Here is an 18,133-nt window from a genome sequence, read left to right as displayed (position 1 = left end):
TTTTTTAAAAGCAGCTAAAGCAGCTAAACTTAATATTTTTAAAAAAATATTAAGTTTAGTCCCAAGTTTTTAACGCTTAAAAATATTGATGCTACATAAAAAATTTTGATATAGGTGTTCATAAAATCACTTCATTAATTCATTTCCGTGTGTCTGTCTGTCTGTCGTCTGTCCGTCTGTCATCACGATAACTCAAAAACGAAAAGAGATATCAAGCTGAAAATTTTATAGCGTACTGAGGACGTAAAAAGTGATGTCGAGTTCGTAAATGAGCAATATAGGTCATTTGGGTCTTGGGTCCATAACCCATCTTGTAAACCGTTAGAGATATAACAAAAGTTTAAATGTAAAGAATATTCCTTATAAAAAAATAACCAACTTTTGTTTGAAACATTTTTTCGTAAATATCACTGTTTACCCATGAGGGCGCAAATTAGGCGCAAATTATATGTAATTATGGGAATATTATGTTATGTATATGTGACATGTATGTATGTGTAATGTGATAGAGTCATCAACACTGTCTATGCATGGTATTTCAACAGTTAACTCAGTCAATTGTTTGTTTTAACCATGAAATTTCAAATCATTTGTTTAGTTATATGCAGTGATGGATTACCGCCTAGGCCCGTGAGGCCCGGGCCTAGGGCGGCACAATTTGGGGGGCGGCAAATTTTTCAGAATGTCAAAATTTTAAATCTGTTATAATGTAACGACAATACATTTTAAGGATCTATTCGAATTTTTTTTATATAAATTTACAAATAAATTTCTATGAAATAGAATGGAATTTATTTTCTGATTAACTTTTTTATTTGTGAGTGCAATACTGATAAAAAATGTTTTATAACAGAAATAATTGAATATTGATAAGCTTTTTTTGAAGAATTTTCAAAGCTCTGTTGATTTTTTGTATCTTTAGTAAAATTAATCTTACATGTAAGCCGCTTCTAGAATTGCACAATGTTTTCTTATTTTATTTTCAATGATTCTGGTGTTTCATATATGAATTGATATAAGTATTATAAACGGATAAATAATATAAACGGATTCAAAAAAATAAAAATTCATCTTTAAAAAAGGGCGGCTAATCATTCAGGGCCTAGGGCTGCAAAATACTTAATCCGCCACTGCTTTCCCATCTGTATAATGTATACCGTGGACGAGAGTATATCGCACACGGTATGTTACATTTCTGTAGAATACGCTTTCCCATCTGTATAATGTATACCGTGGACGAGACTATACCGCACACGGTATATTTCATTTGCTTCAAATAAGCCTTCTAATCTATATTGTGTATACCGTGGACGAGACTATACCGCACACGGTATAAAGGCTCGACGGCATAAAGAGTATACCGTGAAAAGGTATACCGTGCACGGTATAAGGGCCCCACGGTATAAAAGGACAAAAATAATTTCATACCGCGTCTAAATAGACCGTATACGGTATACCGTGGACGGTCTAGACCGTATACGGGATACCGTCTACGGTATACCGTCTATACGGTATACTACGGTATACCGTATAAACGGATTCAAAAAAATAAAATTTCATCTTTTAAAAAGGGCGGCTAATCAGACAGGGCCTAGGGCGGCAAAATACTTAATCCGCCACTGGTTATATGGAACTTATCAAGAAAATTTATAATCTAATATATTTTATTTGTATACTAAATAAGGAGTTCCAAGGATGGATAAGTATATTTGAGAATTAAAATTTTTTTAAAAAGTGAAGTAATTTCACAACTCGCTGATTATTGTGAAAAAAATAACTGGTTGCGTTCCCACTAGACTAAATATAAACTGCAATTTATTTACACTTATTATTATTGATTTATTATCTATAGAGAATTTGAATTAAAACTTTAAATTTTTCTCACATTACTTCAATTAATGCGTTATTTTAATATCGAAAGGGTCTTTGTTTGTCTTCGTTCAATTTCAAACGAGACCGAATTGGCTTTATTTTTCACATAGAGATAAGAGTGGAAAAACCGGAAAGAGGCAAGAATTACGGCTGTAAATTAATCCGATAAAGCACCTCGTATTTTCGATAAAATGCTCTCATTTTTTCACTTCCGCGTAGAATGTATAATTTCTCTTTGTCTCCAACACTTCAACGATTTCGACTTTTGATTTTAATAAACTTTTTTATCGCTCATTTTTACAATTTAACGCTGACACTTTACGATGATGTACATTCATCTATTTTTTAGCTAGACGGAACCCTAATTTAACGCTCAAATCCAGCATCAATCGTCATCATGAGGTTGCATCTTAAAAGGATTTATTTTACTCACAATTTAAAAATTGTTACTATAAGATTTATTGAACTCACACTTTAAACATTGATACTACTAACAATAGCAATATAACAATAAAACTAATACTTCGTGTTAATCCAGTTAATTTAAATTCTAGTCAATATGAAAAAATAGAAAATAGCTATTAAGTAGGTATATACTTATGTCTTATCAAGTTAGTTTAGAACACTCGTTTAATTACATATTTCAAAATGTCAAAAGGAAGAGTTAGTGAAGTTGTGAAAAACTTAATTAAAGTAGGTAACGAAAACACAGGATTTGCACAGAGCTTGCAGAAGGTAAGTATCAAACATTGATAACATTGAACTATTTTCAACACTTCAACTTCAATCAATGTCTAAATTAACAACGTTAACAACTAAATTTTGTGTCTAGGTCAATATATTATCCTGTGAAAATGGTAAATTAAAAGCAGAATTTAAGGTCGATGAAACTATGACAAATCATTATGGAACACTTCACGGAGCGTTTAGTAGTTTAATTTTAGATAATTTAACCTCGTATGCATTGGTTACACATCCAAAAGCAAAATCTGCTGGAGTTAGTGCCAACATGTATATTGAGTAGGTACTTCATTGATATTGGAAGGAAAGGATTGCTTTCAAAAGGGTGTAAAAATAATGGTTTTCTCTCTAAATTTATTATTAAATAACTTGTTCTATATGTGTAGGTACCTAAAAACTGCTAAAATTGGCCAAGTTCTGGAAGTTGATGCAATCGCAATCAAAGTTGGTAACATTTTGGGGTTTACAGAAATGGCGTTAAAGGACAAAGAAACAGGACAATTGATAGTAAAAGGTACACATACCAAATTTGTTGGTGGACGATGATATGAAAAGAAGTTTAGTTTCAATTGTTTATTAAATAAAACAAATAAATTAAATTTTCCGAAGTAGAAATATACTCCTAATTTATAAACTTCGAAATTTCTTGCATCATTTTAGATATATATTTACAAAATTGTTTGTTATACAAATATTAAAATTTGATTTATTGTTGCAAATAGAAAGGCTAAAAAGAAATAAAATTTGAAACAATCGAATGGTTCTATTTTTAATCCCAAAACCAAATATACTATCCTGTTATTGGCACAGACATGTATGTCTGTTAGATCTGTTCAAAATGAAATTTGGTATCTAATCTCTTTGATGTTCCAATATTCTAAATTTTATAAAGAGTTTTGCAAATATAATAAAATATTTTGGTAACTTATTTTGAGAAAATCTTTAGGCTTAGGTATTTATGATATCAAGCAGTTAGCACCCCCAAAGTGCCAAACAGAATCAGCAGTGATTAGAAAATGACGTCCACGCCATTTTATTCAGAATTTTAATTTTTATATAGTGAAGATAAGAAAACATATTCCTTTAAATAATTTAATTTAAAAATAAACGTAATACCATGATAAAATAATAAATCTAGTTTCAATTGTAATTATTCAACATATTTATCATTCGTTATAAAATTTCTTCATTTTATGCCTGATTCCAAAAAGAAACAATAACAATAAAACTTTTACTACATGTTAAGCCAGTTTATTAAAATTTTAGTCAAACAAAATAGAAAATAGATTAAGTAGGTATCTTATATAGTTAGTTTAGAACACGCGTTTAATTATACACTTTTCAAAATGTCAAAAGGGCGAGTTAGTGAAGTTGTGAAAAACTTAGTCAAAGTATATAACGAAAGCAAAGGATTTGCACAGAGCTTACAGAAGGTAAAAATCCGATCATGATAACATTGAACTATTTTGAAAATTTCAACTTGATCACTTTCTAAACAAACTAAAAAAGAAATAATATATAATTGAAAATTAAATTTTGTGTCTAGATCAATATATTATCCTGTGAAAATGGTATATTAAAAGCAGATTTTAAGGTCGATGAGACTATGACAAATCATTATGGGACACTTCACGGAGCGTTTAGCAGTCTACTTTTAGATAATTTAACTTCGTATGCGTTGGTTACACATCCAAAAGCAAAATTTCCTGGAATTAGTGTCAACATGTATATTGAGTAGGTACTTTATGTATACTGAGATGTTAATCGATAATTAAGTGAAAAAACCGTATTTGAGACAGGATAAACCGTGAATTATTCATTAAATACTACTTAAATAATTATTTAATACATTATATTCATAAATATTGACCCAGCACTGAAGTACGTTAAGCTGAGAGCACCATCTTCTGCGCCCTCTATTTCAAAAACGGTTCAACATACAAAAAAAAGTTTCCGACAAAATTTGTAGAAAATTTTATCCTTTACAACTTTTATAAAAATGTTAGTACGATTGAAGGCAAAAGAAAATTTGAGTTTGAATATCTAAGGACGCGCACGGGTGACCATATGTGACTTTCATTCCGTTAGATTCCGAGGTTGACTACTTATTTTGACTAAGATGATCGGGTTAGATAGAAGTTTTTAGATTTTGTATTATTCGCGCACATTGATGACATAGATTTTGGGTAATTCATAAAATGTAATTTAAGTTTCAAATATAATGCATAATAAAGAAGTTTATTTGCCAAAAAGTGTATTAAATATTGTACTATTGCGTTGATTAAATAATTTTGAGGTATGTGAGAAAAAATTGTATTTTACGATTTGGCAATGGAATATTGTCAATTTGACAATGTCAAATGTACTATTATTTAAGTCGCTTTGCTTGCCAGGGGCTTCTCCCCTGAGCCCCATAGCGGCCTTCGGCCTTGGCTCCGAGTCACAGAAAATAACATTTAATATTTTAATGTCGACAAAAAAATGCTCGCCAGTAAGAACCACCCCCTTGACCCCCGTAGCAATTTAATAGCCGATTTGTATTTTCATATATAGGGCATTTTCATTTACAAAATGATTATTTTTTGTTTCGGACTGTTTTCAATCAAATAAAGACATATTTTATATCTTCTTTCCTTGTCAAAAAGCGCTGATTGAAAAAGATAAAATATATTTAAGTTTCTTAGGTTGAATAGGTTTTTGACAACTGTCCGAAACAAAAGCAAATCGATGAAAAGGTCTATTAAAATTTGTTTGTTTCCAAGACAACAAGCTCGAATGATGATGAATTAAATTACAAAAATTTCTCTTTTTAGACTTCTTTATCTCAAAAACCAAGCCAAAACTCTAAAATTGGTATTCTGCATTTTCTCTTTATTTAAGTGTGTTTGATCATATTCTGTTGTCAAATCGTGGCGCCACGGATATCGTAATCGCCCCCGAGAAAGAGGTTTAAAATTCAAGGAAGGAAATAAAATACTAACGTTTTTTATTCTAATTTAATTATTATTAAGTAACTTGTTCATTATGTTATAGGTACTTAAAAACTGCTAAAATTGGCCAAGTTCTAGAAATTGATGTCACTTCAACCAAAGTTGGTAATCTTTTGGGATTTACAGAAATGGTGTTAAAGGACAAAGAAACAGGACAATTGATACTAAGAGGTTCACATACCAAATTTGTTGGCGAACGGTGATCTGAGTTTATTTTCAATTGTTTATTCACTAAAACTTAAATAAACTATATTTTCCGAAGTATAATTATACTTCTAATTTATAACCTTAGAAAGTTCTTGCATTAATTTAGATGTATATTTACAAATTTTTATGTTATACAAATATTAAATTTTTATTTGAAAAAAATATGAAAAAATTTAATAGTTCTATTATTTTTATCCTGAAAAAAAGACTTCTGTTTTTTTTTTTTTTTCATTAAAAAAAATTATTCCTTTTTGTTTCGGTCATTATGTCAAAAAACTAATGTCATAAAATGAGTAACAGATATCTTGTATTTTGACCAACTTATTACTGTCTGTCCGAAAAAATGGCGAAGACACTTAGGAACCTCAATTTTAAACCGGTCAAAATAAAATGTATGTGTTAGGGTTGTGCTACAATTTGCCGTCGAGAAAATTGGAAATGCCCTGTGTCAATTCAGTCATTCCTTGCTTCGTGCATAAACATATATTGCCCTTAATAGTATATTTTTTCTATTTAACTAATTCAAAAAAGTACCTCAGAATGCAATTTGTAAATGAATTGGATTTATTTTATTAAATTTTTGTTATAGATTTGCATGTTTTAATTGTAGAAATGGTATTATTGAAATTCGTCGAAATCATACCTTACACATCACTTATGGAAATCTGTTTTCATCAGAATGCAATAAATAGTATAAAAGATAGCTCTGATGACATGGTGGAAAAAGTTTTTATAATATTCATTTTTAATTTAAAAACATATATTTTTTCCTTTCAAAGATATTTGGGGGATTCCAAAATTCCCGTTAAAATATCATACCTAATCTGTAAAAGAATTGTAAATGTAATTAGATTTTTTACGTAAAGACTTATCCACAGTTTTAGTGTTTTTTCCAATATTCTCGACGGAACATTGTAGCACAAACCTATAGCACATCCCTGTTAAAATAGCTCTGCTAACTTCCAGCACATTAATGAAGCTGCACTGCACTGAACTTATTTATTCGATAAAAAATCTTCGTCTCTGGGCACTCTCTTTTTAATTAAATCTTTACAAAAACCCAAGTTCCTAAAAGATACAAAAGCTACTTTTATCCGACAAAACCATCTAACATTTCTTTGTTTTTACTCAGCAGTTTCAACTCATGTTTGCTCTAATATTAAATTTTCTATTATGGAAATATTAAATCATACCGAGCCTCATGATACAAAAAAAAAACTCATTATTCGTTCTTAAAATCGAGTAGTGAAACGGTGGCTTAAGGAAGTTACTTAGTTTCATTTAACAAGATTTAATGAACGCACACTTTATAACAATTATATTTTCACCCAATATAAGCCCGTGTATTTAAATTCTAGTCAATATATCAAAATAGTCATAGAAAATAGATTATAGGATATTTAAAATATAATAAGTCCAATAACATAGGTATAGTACAAAATGTCAAAAGGACGAGTTAGTGAAGTTGTAAAAAACTTAATCAAATTAAGTAACGAAAATATCGGATTTGCCCAGAGCTTACAGAAGGTTAGTATTCAACTCTCAAACCTTGAACATCAAAGACTTTGAACTATTTTAAAGACTTTAACTTTATAATCTAAGTATAACCTAACAATATTATCAATTAAATTTTGTCTCCAGGTCAATATATTATCCTGTGAAAATGGTAATTTAAAAGCTGAATTTAAAGTCGATGAAACCATGACAAATCAGTATGGAACACTTCACGGAGCGTTTAGCAGTTTACTTTTAGATAATTTAACATCGTATGCATTGATTACACATCCAAAAGCACAAAATGCTGGAGTTAGTGTCACCATGTATACTGAGTATGTACTCAATTAGAATGATCCAAAGAAAAGAAGCGTAAAATATATTCAGGAATTCCCCTTTAATTTAATTGTTATTAATTCACTTTCTCAATATTTTCAGGTACTTAAGATCTGCTGAAATTGGCCAAGTTTTAGAAGTTGACGCGTTCTCTACCAAAGTTGGTAAAATTTTAGCGTTTACAGAAATGATATTAAAGGATAAAGAAACAGGACAATTGATAGTAAAAGGTTCACATACTAAATTTGTCGGTGAACGATGATACTAAAGAAATTCTAGTTTCAATTTTATTCAGTAAAACTTAATTAAATTAAATTTGCCAAAGCAGAAGTATTTCTAATTTATAGACTAGGAAGAAAAATAGAATTTTTTGCATCAATTTGGTCAATTTAGAAATCATTTCGTTTCAAATCGATTCATCAATTTGGGATACTTGGTCAATTTAGAAATGCGAAGAATGTACAAAAGTTATAGTTTTATTTATTGTTTCAAATACAAAATAAACTTTGTTAAAATTGAACAGATTTGTTATTTTTATCCCAACCAAGTCATCCTTATTCTTTTTAGAAGTCATAATTTCAGTCCGATCAAAATAATATTTATTACCCGGTGGCCGATGTGTTTTTAGTATTTCAAAGACAATTAACAATTTAATGCTCCTAAGTTTCCATTTTTCTGCTTAGTAGATAAATGGGGAATTAAAAAATATTTCAATAACTCTTTCCGAATTTTTGCAAATATTACAAAATATTTTTCCCCTATTTTGAGACAAGCTCTATTTGAGGCTCACCATTTCGAGAAGATCAGTATAGCCCCAAAATACCAAACAGAATTATTAATAAATAAATAGAGAAGATAAAAAACATAACTTTTTCTAAATAATTTATCCAGTTAATTTAATTTTAGTTGTAATAAAAATGCGGCTACGATAAGATAAACATACATAACATTTATCATTAATTATAAAATTTATTAATGCCTTCATAAAACAATTAATCCTATGTGTCAATGCCTTTTCAACACGCTTATATTTGACTAAATAGGTACAGTGAATTGAAATGTATAAACCCTTCATCCTTTTGATACAAAAAAAAAGCCAAGCTATTTTTTTATCGACCTGTTATCGAGTATAAGAAATAATTCAAAGAACTGAGAAACCAAACTGTAAGAAAGATCGATTTCTAAAATCCAAATATTATTTATCTAAATTTTTAGAACTATTATTGCTTATTCGATGTGCGAAGTTCTTCCATATCTCAAAAACTATTATTCAATTATTTACAACGCAGAATAGAGCTATTTTCTGGGTGGTTTCAGAAAAATCCTCCTAAAAGGCTTATAGGTGCGAATGGTATTGTATTTAGGAAAGCAAGATTATTTCTAGGAAGAATCAAATCGATCCTAGCGCTTCCAGTGTATAATTTTGACGATAAAGGAGGTTGTTTTGAGTAATTTTAAATAATATGTTTACCTGTAAATGCTATAACAATTAATTAAACTTGTTGTATTAGAAATTGTGAAAAGAAGAGACGAAATTTCGATAAATAATATTTTTTAAATGTTCAATGTAAGCCATATACACAAACCATAGACCTTGTCACAATGGAAACGTTTGAAATAAAACTCATGCACGGTGCGAATATAGCTTATACCGCTTAGCTATCTGTACCGTTTGTTTTTCAACAAGTACTTTGTCGTGTTTTTCAAAATATTGTTTCTTTCCTGCAGGTTTATTAAAAACTATTAAACACGTTGCTATGTAACGTATATTTAGTCAATATAATATCTACATTTTATTGCGATTTTACTCGAATTTTCTTAATATTTTCAGTTTTTACTAACGACGCTTAAAGAAAGTGCGTTTATTCAATAATTACAAAAATTAATTGATTTTAAAAATTTTTATTTATCAAAAACTTAAAATGTCGGTGGTGATAAATGAAAATCTCAAGCTAAACGAATGTATTTACGATGTTATCAAAAAAGAACCTTTAGTATTTCAGTACACGACACCAAAAGTAATTCCATATGATCCGTATATATCTATTCATAGTGATCGAGTCCGTTGTGAACGTAAAAGAGCTCAAGAAGGTCATCGCACCATGGGCTATGCTAAATATCCTATACGTTCACCTTGTGATTTTTTGAAAAAAAGGACTGGAATTGTATATGTGCGTAAGCCAGACCCTTGCGCACATCTTCCAAAGCCTAAATTAAAACCACCGCTTCCCTTGGAGGCTGTTGTTAGACGTTCAACTTCGGATTCGAATAAGGGTGCAGGAGATATACCAAGAAATAAAAAGGTTCCTGAAAAACCAAAACAATTAGAAGAAGAAAAACCAAATGATAAAAACGAATCAAAACAAATGTGCGTGAAAATATGCCAATGTTGTAATAAGAACATGGACGCTTGTTTCTGTGTTCCGGAAGTAGTGGAGGTTCCGAAAGATAAGTCTAAATCACCAACCGAAAGTAAATCAGATACTTCTTGTATTAAAAAACAAAATATCATTTTACGGTAAAAGTGAAAACAAATGTATTTTTTATTTATACTTAATATTTATTTTTTTGGTTTTCTCTTTTAGAAATATTATGAGCGTTGTTCGCGCTCAACCAAAACAACCAGTTCCCAGAATCGTCGACGATAGAACGGGTAGACGACAAATGGTGAAAAAGTCTGGCGTAGTACCACAGTTTATTTATCGTAAAAGTTATGGCAAAACTCCTAACTATATTTTAAAATTTATCAATGATAAAATAACAAAGGAACGAAGGGAAACTGACACAGACATTCTTTCAAATCAACCAAAATGTAGATATGTTACCCAAGATGAAAGGGATAAATTACTTCAAGTAAGTTACAAGATAATAGGGGATATAATCACAAATAAAATAGAATGGCATAAATTAACCTTTCATTTTCAAAATTTTCGCGCCTTTTATTTAAAATATGTAGTTCGATCCTCATTTTTAGGTAGAAATATAAATATCGTTTTTAGGCAGTTTGTATCTCATTTTTGTCACTTTAGTTTGAAAATTTTTCTTTCACCTCAATTTTCGGTGCTAGGTCAATGCGTGATTTCGCGTTTTCTGATTTGAAATTCCGTTATCCAAATATTATGGTGGAAACTCTTAAAAAAATCACCTGTATATATACAATGATAATTACATCTGTTTGGAAAAATATTAAAATTATCTAAAAGCACGAAATGTAAAATTTTTTAAATTTTTTTTAGGGGCTAAAGAAAAATTGGGAAGAAATGCAATCAAGATACCAAGGATTACCAATTTTAACAGACACAATTCCAAAAATGATACGAAAAACACAAATGGAAGCGAAACTATTAGAATTGGAAAAAGATATACGTTTAATTGAACAGCACCCATATATTTATGTTTACGATGATTAAAAATGTATTCCACATTTTTACACAAAAACACTTTTACACTAAAATAATATTGTTTACACTTTTCTTTAAAATAAATTAAATAATTTTATTAAAAAATTTGTTTTTATTTAAATTTCGCTCAATTTTAAAAAAAATAACAAATGAAAACGTTTTAAAATTTATAGTTACTTAGCAACTAATTTTATTTCATCTTTCTAAAAAGATTTAACAAACAAACCAAATCGGCACATGTTTATGTGAATTTTGTAAGACATTACAAAACGAAAATGAACGGGATAACGAATAATCAAAAAGATTCAACACCTGCAAAAACAAATAATCTAGCAGGAAGTGGTTCTGGATGGCCAAAACGTAATGGTCATACTATTAAAAGTGAAATAAATAATTCAATAACCTCTTTAAACCAATTAGCAATAAATCGTGCAATAAACTTGTAAGTACAAGTTCGTGAATCATTTATTTTTTTCAAAATGGATATTACCAAGTCAATTTCCACGTATAATTCCTTAAAATATTTTTAAGAATTCTAAATAAACATAACTTATATTTATTTGTAGATATCCGTTAACAAATTATATATTTGGAACAAAAGAACCTTTATTTGAAAAAGATCCAAGTGTACCTGCACGATTTCAACGGATGCGAGATGAATTTGAGCGTATTGGAATGCGACGAAGTGTTGAAGGAGTTTTATTAGTACATGAACATGGATTAACTCATGTACTTTTGTTACAATTAGGTACAACATTCTTCAAATTACCTGGTGGTGAATTAGCACCTGGTGAAGATGAAGTTGAAGGATTGAAACGATTATTGACCGAAGTAAGTATTTTTTATGATTTTACTTAGAAATTGAAAATTTATGTAATTAAAATTATTGTTCTTTAGGAGATATTATGATTTTCAGGGCGATAAAATCTTACTTATAGATACTTATATATCTCTTGGACAGAAAAAGAGAGTACCTATAAATTTTGGATAACTTAAGTTTTTAGGATGGCACACACCTATTAACTGTCTTTTTAAAGCCATGATTACATCTATTGTAATTATTTTCAAAATCTCTAAGACTAGTTTTATTTCCTCGAAAATCGTAACCTTTCGGTGATTTTGTAATCAAATGTATTTGAATTTTGTAATTTTTTTTTATGGAATCATATTAAGTTACTGAAAAGGAAGTTTTGGCAGAAAATCTTTCTGTAGACTACTGTATAAATAGATTATGGTAACTCAAGCCATACGAATTCTACTCTTGCGATTATGCGATCATCAGTATATATAGCCAATTCTTTTCAGTACTTTAATATCCCTTGCAATCTAAAGGTTCGTTCACATGCTGAAGCTGTATGACTTATTAGAACATTCATTCCTCGCGTTTATATCTTCCCTGGTTGAAAAAATAATTTGAAGAAATAATAAGTCTTAAAAACCCTTAAAAAAATCTTAGAAACTGAAAAAGTCTTAGAAACTCTGAATAACTCTAAATTTTTAAAAGTTTTAGGGCTGTTTCAGACTGAACAAGTCTGAGTAACTCTGAATTAGACAGTCCAAAAACTTTGAAAAATTCACGAGTTATTCACAGTTCCTAAGACTTTTTGAGAGTTTTTAAGACTTATTAAGAATTATTCTTTCTTCAAATAGTTTTTCCACCAGGGTTGTTATTCATTTTTTCCTATAATAGCTTGGCAAACGAACAATAGGTACTATCTTTCTACTAATAATAAGTCACTGAGACTGCAGCTATAGCGAAAGTGTATACGCACCTTTCGATGGCAATGATTCTTTCATATAAGCTGGTTTCGATGTGTCACATAAAATTGATCCAAAATTTTAAGATATTACATGTCAAAATAAGTAATTCTGCATTTATGAAAAGCATATTGACGCATTACTACAATGTACTAAGTTTGAATGTAAAACAAAATAATTCACGAAAGTTCAAGCTTTTCGTCAAAATATTATTTCAAGTAACATTTAGAAATGTAAATAATTTTTATCATCTAAGTGTCAAAAAGAAAATGTAAATAACAAATCTCCGGAGAAAAGCCAATAAAAAAACTACTGAACTGATTAAAGTTTAGAATTAAGTAATGAATTTTTCGATGTTTTAAAATGTTAAAATTCATTTCTCGAGTCTTTTCTCTGTAAATCTCACATGAATTTCATAATATATTGTATATCTTTTATAAAATCAGACGATCTAATACCTATTACCTGTAATGTTCAAAAACGTCTTAATTTATAAAAAATGTTAAAATTTTATTGTATGTTATTAAATCATTAATAATTGTGTATATTCATTAATTACTTAATTCATTCACTAATTAAAATATTTAGTATCCTGAAAATACTGAAAAAATAAGCTTTTAAAACTAAACTTATTTAGTCAAATTAAAATGAAAAATGGGCTGACGTCAAACTAATTCCAATACAATTTCTGTGAGTGGTTTACTAATGTAAACGCAATATTGAATAAACGCGTCGTCATAGAGTGGTAGACTTCATCACCATCTTTTCTACAGAAAATTTCAATTAGGAAACCATACTGACAAAAAATTGAATTGCAATTAGTTTGAGGTTCCACGCCAATTTTACCAGACTAATTGCAACAAAATCAATTTGAAATTTTTCATTTTTGCCTCTTCAACTTTATAAAAAAAAAAAATTTAGCAGACATTTTTCTTAAAGATTTGATCATATCAACTTTTGCAGCAAATCTTATATTTTCTGAAATTATAATTCAAAATGGCTTCTGTTACAATTTGTATATGCATGATCACAAACTATTTTCAGTATACTGTATGAAAAGTTTTGGATTAGAATTTATAAGAATGTTTACAGACTCTTGGTAGGCAGGATGGCATCATACAAGAATGGTTAGTGGAAGACATAATCGGTAATTGGTGGCGACCTAATTTCGAACCACCACAATATCCGTATTTGCCTCCTCATATCACACGGCCGAAAGAACACAAGAAATTATTTCTTGTACAACTTCAGGAAAAGGGTATTGTAAAGGAGATTTGAAGATTATGTATTCTTTTTTTGTAAAAAAATATTACACTACACTTTAATATGGACATTTTTCCAAAGATAGCGCCAAAAACTTTCTGTTGAAAGAGCATTTTAACAGTGCTTTGATTTTGAAAAATGTTTATGAAAGTAGTTTTCATTTCAATTTTGTGATAATACTGTAAAAGTTATCAACGATGATTCGTATAAATTAAGGAAAACTCGTAGAAGTAGACACAAAGTGCTTACACTTGTGTAAATTGATATAAATTGATTTACGTTAGGCTGAGAGAAAGTTTGGACATTATTCATTAAATTCCCACGTGTTGAATCATGAAAAATCAGTCTTAAGCTATAACTCCAACTTTCTACGCCTAAACAGAGTATTTTGATAAGACCTTCTAGTAGCGACCTTAATGTATTAATTCTATAAAATTTGATCAATGTTGCGCTATCGTGTTTCGTTCTAACTTTCATCTCAAATCAAGAAGCGATGCATTGCCGAAATGGATAAAACTAAAATTTAATTTAAATTCGTTTCTGCTTGTATATTTTTCAGTACTTATTGCTTTTCAAACTCCCAGATAATTGCTTATCGCTGTTTAGCTGATTATTGATTCACTGTGGCATTTATACGAGTTTTCGTTGATGTTTTAATGATTTTGTATTATTTTCTGTGCAAAAAAAATTGTTAAACATTTTTTGTAAACATAAAAAGTGATTTTTATGCGTAAAATGAAAACTTCATTGTTTTCTTGTAAACATTCGTTGTATATATTATAAAATCATTATGTTAAAATACAAAAATACTATGTCCTAAAGCTATAAAAAATTTGACTAGTTGTATATTAATCTCGATATAATTTTTAAACGGACATGGTTTTTTATAGTTAAAGACATTAAATCCAATTTTCAAATTACCAGGTATGTACTAACATTCATGTTCCTTTTCACAGCGTTATTTGCAGTACCCAAAAATTATAAGTTAGTAGCAGCGCCATTATTTGAACTTTACGACAATTCACAAGGATACGGGCCAATTATATCGTCACTACCTCAAGCTCTTTGTAGGTAAGTTGAATCAATTTATGCCAAATTAAAATCGTCGTTCGTTCTTGTTATAATAGAGCAAGAGCCCGCTTCGGCCAGACGCACATCATTTCATAAAACCCTAAAGTTTATCTGCGCACGTCACCAACACAGGTAAGAACGATGAGCGACTATGTAGTTTAGGTAGTGGTTACCTTGGCAGGTAACAGGTAACAAAGGTGTAAAAAACAGCACCTCAAGTACATTAAGATATAAAGCTCTATTTTTTTACATTTTCTTCAGAATAATATTTAAAATGACGTCATCCATTGCCGGACACTTAGTATAGTTTCAACCCCCTGCCAGACACCCCCAAACTCTAAAAAATTGTGATTACACTTACATTATAGTATAAAAGCTGAATTTTATATATGTTTCTTGGGGGGCTATGAAAAGAAGTTACCCCAGTAGCCGGACAGTTTTCATGGTTTTTTCTATCTTGCCAGAGGCCTTGAGAGTCCGCCGTCGGTGCGAGCAGCACCTCAAGTACATTAAGATATAAAGCTCTATTTTTTTACATTTTCTTCAGAATAATATTTAAAATGACGTCATCCATTGCCGGACACTTAGTATAGTTTCAACCCCCTGCCAGACACCCCCAAACTCTAAAAAATTGTGATTACACTTACATTATAGTATAAAAGCTGAATTTTATATATGTTTTTTGGGAGGCTATGAAAAGAAGTTACCCCAGTAGCCGGACAGTTTTCATGGTTTTTTCTATCTTGCCAGAGGCCTTGAGAGTCCGCCGTCGGTGCGAGCAGCACCTCAAGTACATTAAGATATAAAGCTCTATTTTTTTACATTTTCTTCAGAATAATATTTAAAATCACGTCATCCATTGCCGGACACTTAGTATAGTTTCAACCCCCTGCCAGACACCCCCAAACTCTAAAAAATTGTGATTACACTTACATTATAGTATAAAAGCTGAATTTTATATATGTTTTTTGGGAGGCTATGAAAAGAAGTTACCCCAGTAGCCGGACAGTTTTCAAGGTTTTTTCCATCTTGCCAGAGGCCTTGAGAGTCCGCCGTCGGTGCGAGCGCGAGGCAATATATATTCAGGCGGGTTTGAGTGAGATGAGACAACGAAAAGTTTTTAATATTGTCCAGAAATTCATATGCAACATATACAATGTCGGTAGCATAATTGATGTTGATGAAAATTCTGAGCATTACTAAATCATTTTTTGTATACAATAATATTTTTTTTAACTCTGTAATAATTATAAGAATATTTTTTACTTTCTATAATATGGCTATGAATATAATAAAAATATTTGTTCATTGGATTTCATACGATAAACAATATTATTACCTCACACAGTCAAAACTTGAATTTCTCAAAAATATTAACAAAACTCGAAAAATTTATGGATTACTTTTTATACCATGTATGAAATATACATAGTATATTAAGTTTAGTCCCAAGTTTGTAACGCTTAAAAATAATGATGTTAGGAAAAAAATTTTGTCATAGGTATTCATAAAATCACCTTATTAGTCCATTTCCGGTTGTCCGTCCGTCCGTCTGTGGACACGATAACTCAAAAACGAAAAAAGATATCGAGTTGAAATTTTTACAGGGTACTCAGGACGTAAAAAGTGAGGTCAAGTTCGTAAATGAGCATCATAGGTCAATTGGGTCTTGGGTCCGTAGGACCCATCTTGTAAACCGTTAGAGATAGAACAAAAGTTTAATGTAAAAAATGTTCCTTATCAAAAATTAAACAACTTTTGTTTGAAACATTTTTTCGTAAACATCACTCTTTACCCGTGAGGGCGCCAATTAGGCGGAAATTTTATAATATGTACTATACTTGATTATCAGTTATGTATGTATCACATGTTTGTATGTGTAATGTGATAAAGAAATCAACACTGACTATGCATGGTATTTCAACAATTAACTCAGTCAATTGTTTGTTTTCACTTGTTTAGATTTGTTTTTTTATTAAACTCGCCATCTCACTCAAACCCGCCTGAATATATATTGCCTCGCGCTCGCACCGACGACGGACTCTCAAGGCCTCTGGCAAGATAGAAAAAACCATGAAAACTGTCCGGCTACTGGGGTAACTTCTTTTCATAGCCCCCCAAAAAACATATATAAAATTCAGCTTTTATACTATAATGTAAGTGTAATCACAATTTTTTAGAGTTTGGGGGTGTCTGGCAGGGGGTTGAAACTATACTAAGTGTCCGGCAATGGATGACGTCATTTTAAATATTATTCTGAAGAAAATGTAAAAAAATAGAGCTTTATATCTTAATGTACTTGAGGTGCTGCTCGCACCGACGGCGGACTCTCAAGGCCTCTGGCAAGATAGAAAAAACCATGAAAACTGTCCGGCTACTGGGGTAACTTCTTTTCATAGCCCCCCAAGAAACATATATAAAATTCAGCTTTTATACTATAATGTAAGTGTAATCACAATTTTTTAGAGTTTGGGGGTGTCTGGCAGGGGGTTGAAACTATACTAAGTGTCCGGCAATGGATGACGTCATTTTAAATATTATTCTGAAGAAAATGTAAAAAAATAGAGCTTTATATCTTAATGTACTTGAGGTGCTGTTTTTTACACCTTTGTTACCTGTTACCTGCCAAGGTAACCACTACCTAAACTACATAGTCGCTCATCGTTCTTACCTGTGTTGGTGACGTGCGCAGATAAACTTTAGGGTTTTATGAAATGATGTGCGTCTGGCCGAAGCGGGCTCTTGGACTATAACGTTTCCCTCTTCTTACAGATTCAATTTCATTTATATGTAATCAGTAGACGAAATGATGAACTCGGACCAAAGCAATCAAATTTTTGGATATCACGAAATATGATTTCGTAAAGATGGATATTGGACGGTTTTGAGTTTTTTTTTAAAATATGATGATTTCAAAATTTAAAAGCAATTAACGGTGTAAAAATTTAAAGAATTATACCAAGATAAGTTATCAAGAAAGATAGATTTCTAAATGATTAT

The 18,133-nt window shown here is 30.2% G+C and overlaps 3 protein-coding genes across 4 annotated transcripts; all 3 read left to right on the top strand.

Annotated features, from left to right (window-relative positions):
- Positions 1–2,435: 2,435 nt before the first annotated feature.
- On the top strand, positions 2,436–8,097 carry LOC123296270. The gene is made up of 6 exons (XM_044877732.1): positions 2,436–2,607; positions 2,705–2,892; positions 3,000–3,148; positions 3,922–4,046; positions 7,452–7,639; positions 7,743–8,097. The coding sequence occupies exons 1-6, from the start codon at positions 2,521–2,523 to the stop codon at positions 7,900–7,902; spliced, it is 897 nt and encodes a 298-aa protein (XP_044733667.1). The 5' UTR covers positions 2,436–2,520; the 3' UTR covers positions 7,903–8,097.
- Positions 8,098–9,523: 1,426 nt separating this feature from the next.
- Positions 9,524–11,055, top strand: LOC123295773 (enkurin). The gene is made up of 3 exons (XM_044877220.1): positions 9,524–10,158; positions 10,226–10,493; positions 10,877–11,055. The coding sequence occupies exons 1-3, from the start codon at positions 9,563–9,565 to the stop codon at positions 11,048–11,050; spliced, it is 1,038 nt and encodes a 345-aa protein (XP_044733155.1). The 5' UTR covers positions 9,524–9,562; the 3' UTR covers positions 11,051–11,055.
- Positions 11,056–11,275: 220 nt separating this feature from the next.
- On the top strand, positions 11,276–18,035 carry LOC123295650 (cleavage and polyadenylation specificity factor subunit 5-like). Of its 2 annotated transcripts, XM_044877068.1 has the most exons (5): positions 11,276–11,483; positions 11,608–11,872; positions 13,892–14,057; positions 15,019–15,133; positions 17,906–18,035. In XM_044877068.1, the coding sequence occupies exons 1-5, from the start codon at positions 11,317–11,319 to the stop codon at positions 17,925–17,927; spliced, it is 735 nt and encodes a 244-aa protein (XP_044733003.1). In that variant the 5' UTR covers positions 11,276–11,316; the 3' UTR covers positions 17,928–18,035. The 2 variants fall into 2 exon arrangements, with proteins under 2 accessions (XP_044733003.1, XP_044733004.1); XM_044877069.1 differs by lacking the exon at positions 17,906–18,035 and having other exon boundaries at positions 15,019–15,137.
- The last annotated feature ends 98 nt before the right edge of the window (positions 18,036–18,133 follow it).

The sequence above is a fragment of the Chrysoperla carnea genome, chromosome 3, assembly GCF_905475395.1.
Source record: "Chrysoperla carnea chromosome 3, inChrCarn1.1, whole genome shotgun sequence".
Taxonomy (NCBI): domain Eukaryota; kingdom Metazoa; phylum Arthropoda; class Insecta; order Neuroptera; family Chrysopidae; genus Chrysoperla; species Chrysoperla carnea.
Note: the sequence above shows the minus strand (reverse complement) of the source record. Positions and strands in the feature narration are given on the sequence as shown.

Bases quoted from the DNA above. Each gene is read 5' to 3' on its own strand.
- LOC123296270 (XM_044877732.1), top strand. From the start codon at position 2,521: ATGTCAAAAGGAAGAGTTAGTGAAGTTGTGAAAAACTTAATTAAAGTA. The intron at 3,149-3,921 runs GTGGACGATGAT...TATCTTATATAG, and splicing joins TACACATACCAAATTTGTTG to TTAGTTTAGAACACGCGTTT. The intron at 4,047-7,451 runs GTAAAAATCCGA...TTTTGTCTCCAG, and splicing joins TTGCACAGAGCTTACAGAAG to GTCAATATATTATCCTGTGA.
- LOC123295773 (XM_044877220.1), top strand. From the start codon at position 9,563: ATGTCGGTGGTGATAAATGAAAATCTCAAGCTAAACGAATGTATTTAC. The intron at 10,159-10,225 runs GTAAAAGTGAAA...TTTCTCTTTTAG, and splicing joins AAACAAAATATCATTTTACG to AAATATTATGAGCGTTGTTC. The intron at 10,494-10,876 runs GTAAGTTACAAG...AATTTTTTTTAG, and splicing joins AAAGGGATAAATTACTTCAA to GGGCTAAAGAAAAATTGGGA.
- LOC123295650 (XM_044877068.1), top strand. From the start codon at position 11,317: ATGAACGGGATAACGAATAATCAAAAAGATTCAACACCTGCAAAAACA. The intron at 11,873-13,891 runs GTAAGTATTTTT...GAATGTTTACAG, and splicing joins TGAAACGATTATTGACCGAA to ACTCTTGGTAGGCAGGATGG. The intron at 15,134-17,905 runs GTAAGTTGAATC...CTCTTCTTACAG, and splicing joins CTACCTCAAGCTCTTTGTAG to ATTCAATTTCATTTATATGT.